The sequence below is a fragment of the Alosa sapidissima genome, chromosome 18 (genome assembly GCF_018492685.1).
Source record: "Alosa sapidissima isolate fAloSap1 chromosome 18, fAloSap1.pri, whole genome shotgun sequence".
NCBI lineage: Eukaryota > Metazoa > Chordata > Actinopteri > Clupeiformes > Clupeidae > Alosa > Alosa sapidissima.
In genome coordinates this window covers 9,703,041-9,705,540 of record NC_055974.1, presented here as the reverse complement: position 1 = coordinate 9,705,540, position 2,500 = coordinate 9,703,041, and the positions used below count along the sequence as shown (strand labels likewise).

Sequence of the window (2,500 nt, the reverse complement as noted above, 5' to 3'; positions counted from 1 at the left end):
TGTGTGTGAACCTCAGATTCTCACTGAATACTTTCCGAGTCAGAGTTACTGCTAGCAAAAATTGTCAGAGTTGGTCAATGCCAAGGCCAGTGTTATTCTGTCGTTCTAATCTGTGCCTAGGGTATGTTTTTGTGAAAACACCTCCACACAAAAACACACGGTGAAATCTGTAAGCTTCAACAGATTCCTTCACCCCTCCAGTTAATCTTCTGTCATCAACTGACTCTCTTGTCTCATGTCAATACTCAGTTAAATAAAGTGCTGCCTGTCAGTGTTAATCAGATACATCAGACAAAGAGGGATGAACTGCCACCTATTCTCTGCTGTTATGTAAAGAAAGACCTAACACTCCTCTTGTTAGGTCTAGAGGGATATACTGCCATCTATTCTCTGCTGTAATGTAAGGAAAGACCTACACTCCATACGACTCATTGTGCTATATAGCTCCCCCAGTAAGACATTATACTAGGATCCAATGCAGCCAGGCTGAGCAGATGGGAGAATTGTTTGAAGAAGAAGATCAGATTCTTGCATTTGAGCTTGAGTTCAGAGTTGAAAGCAATAATGAAGTTAGCAGCTGAACAGGCTCTCCTTTGAACCCTTTCATTATAGGCGGATAGGAAGACATTTCCGTCAGTTCTTTCAAAGGTCCAACAGCAACAAAGATAGGAAGCGTTGACACAAATTGGATTTGTTCTGTTCTGATTTAACATGTTTTTTTGTTTGTTTGTTTGTCTGTTGTTGTTGTTGTTGTTTTTGTTGTTTAGGTGATCCTGGTGAGCCACAACATCAACGAGGCTGAGCACATGCTGTTCATCAGCACGGATGAGGGTGCCTCCTTCCAGCGGCAGCCTCTGAGTTTCCGCGTGGACACGCTGCTCTTCCACCCCAAGGAGGAGGACAAGCTGCTGGCCTACAGCAAAGACGCCAGGGTGAGCCAAGCCGGGGCTGGAGTCTCCTCATCAATGCTATTCTTACATTAATCAATTAACAATGAATTCATAATGAATTAAGTCATTAATGAATACGGCTAGCTGTAAAATGCCCAGGTGAGGATGTCCTGAGATATTGCCACTCGTGATGACTCATGGAATGCCTCTCGTCCAATCAGAAATTAGTAAACTAGATGTACCGCAGAGCGGTACAAAATATGACCACCGCCCAGTCCAGCACACGTTTTCCACAAAAATAAGTCACGCTGAAAGGCATATATGATTCTAACTGTCTCACTGAATTGCATTATGCACACTCAATTCTCACTGGTATCTGCTAGACAACAAGTACCAAAACATGATTAGTTCATAGATTTCACATGTAATATACATTTTATACAACCCCACCCCCATCTTGCCTGTTCATAATTCTGAGAAATTCTTGAATTGTGTGCATGTGTGCGTGTACATGTTTATGTTTATGTGTGTGTGGGTGTGTGTGCGTGCATGTGTGTGTTTGCCTGTTTATGTGCCTGTGTGTGTGTGCATGTGCATGCATGCGTATATATGTCTACTGTGTGAGTATGTGTCATATTATTGTGTGGCCCCCCATGAACGGAATTCCACGAAACTTGGCGTGCATTCAGAGGGTGTCATAATGATCCTACACTTCCAATTTCGTGCAGTTTTGACTATGTTAGGTCACAGATTACAACACCTCATTTTTACTTTTTTGTGTTTAACTAGGTGGCGCTATACATGAATGAGGGGTTATGGAATGGGTTGACATGGCCCTTTGAGATCAACATACAAAAAAAAAATGGTCCTCCTAAACCCTACGGTTCTCGAGATATTCACAGAAAACTGTGTCTGCCCTACCCTCCTTTCGGGGGATCCAGTCCAGCGGGGGGGCTACAGATCAAAACGAAAAATGATGGTTCCATGCTATCCATCTGGGGTTACATGCCCACCAAGTTTCGTGTACCCCGGTCTTACAGTGTCCTGGGAATCCTTGACGGAAATTTGGACATGCGAAAAAGAAAAAAAAAAAAAAAAAAAAAAAAAAACTGACACTAAACCTATATGACCGCCGCTTCGCTGTGCGGCGGTCATAATAATTTGGGGGCCATACTGTTGTATAAGGGGCTGAGTAGAATTCTATAAGATTTGAGTTGTCTTGAATCTTGAATGCGCCATTGCGGTTGAGATGGTGATCTTCATTTGACTTGCATTGAATGGCATTGAGGTTACAAAGTTGTATTACAACAGAGTACAGTCCGAACAGGGTCCAAAGGTAGCTGTTTGGCAAGCTAGCCTTGGTGGATATCTGGACAACGCAGAGCATAGACGTTTTTTATATTTCATCAAAAATGCTTATTTCTTCACGTTCTGTTGCCATTTCTATTCCATCCCATCCTTTCATACTCTGAATTAAAAGATACTACACATAGTCCCTTTACAGGTGTCAGTAAAAAGGGGTTTGCTCAGTGCTGGCAACACTTGATGGATGAAGTAGAAGAGAATGATGGTCATTGGCCTCTGTTAGTTCTCTGTAGCAAACATTTAGA

At 42.5% G+C, this 2,500-nt stretch overlaps 1 protein-coding gene across 4 annotated transcripts in view; it reads left to right on the top strand.

The window, feature by feature from the left end:
* Nucleotides 1–2,500, top strand: part of sorcs2 (sortilin-related VPS10 domain containing receptor 2) — a 221,453-nt gene that overhangs the window by 171,335 nt on the left and 47,618 nt on the right. For all 4 annotated transcript variants that reach the window (XM_042070437.1, XM_042070438.1, XM_042070439.1 and 1 more), the window contains exon 4: nt 768–932. In XM_042070437.1, coding sequence (XP_041926371.1) covers nt 768–932 — 165 coding nt within the window. The remainder of the gene's footprint in view (nt 1–767; nt 933–2,500) is intronic.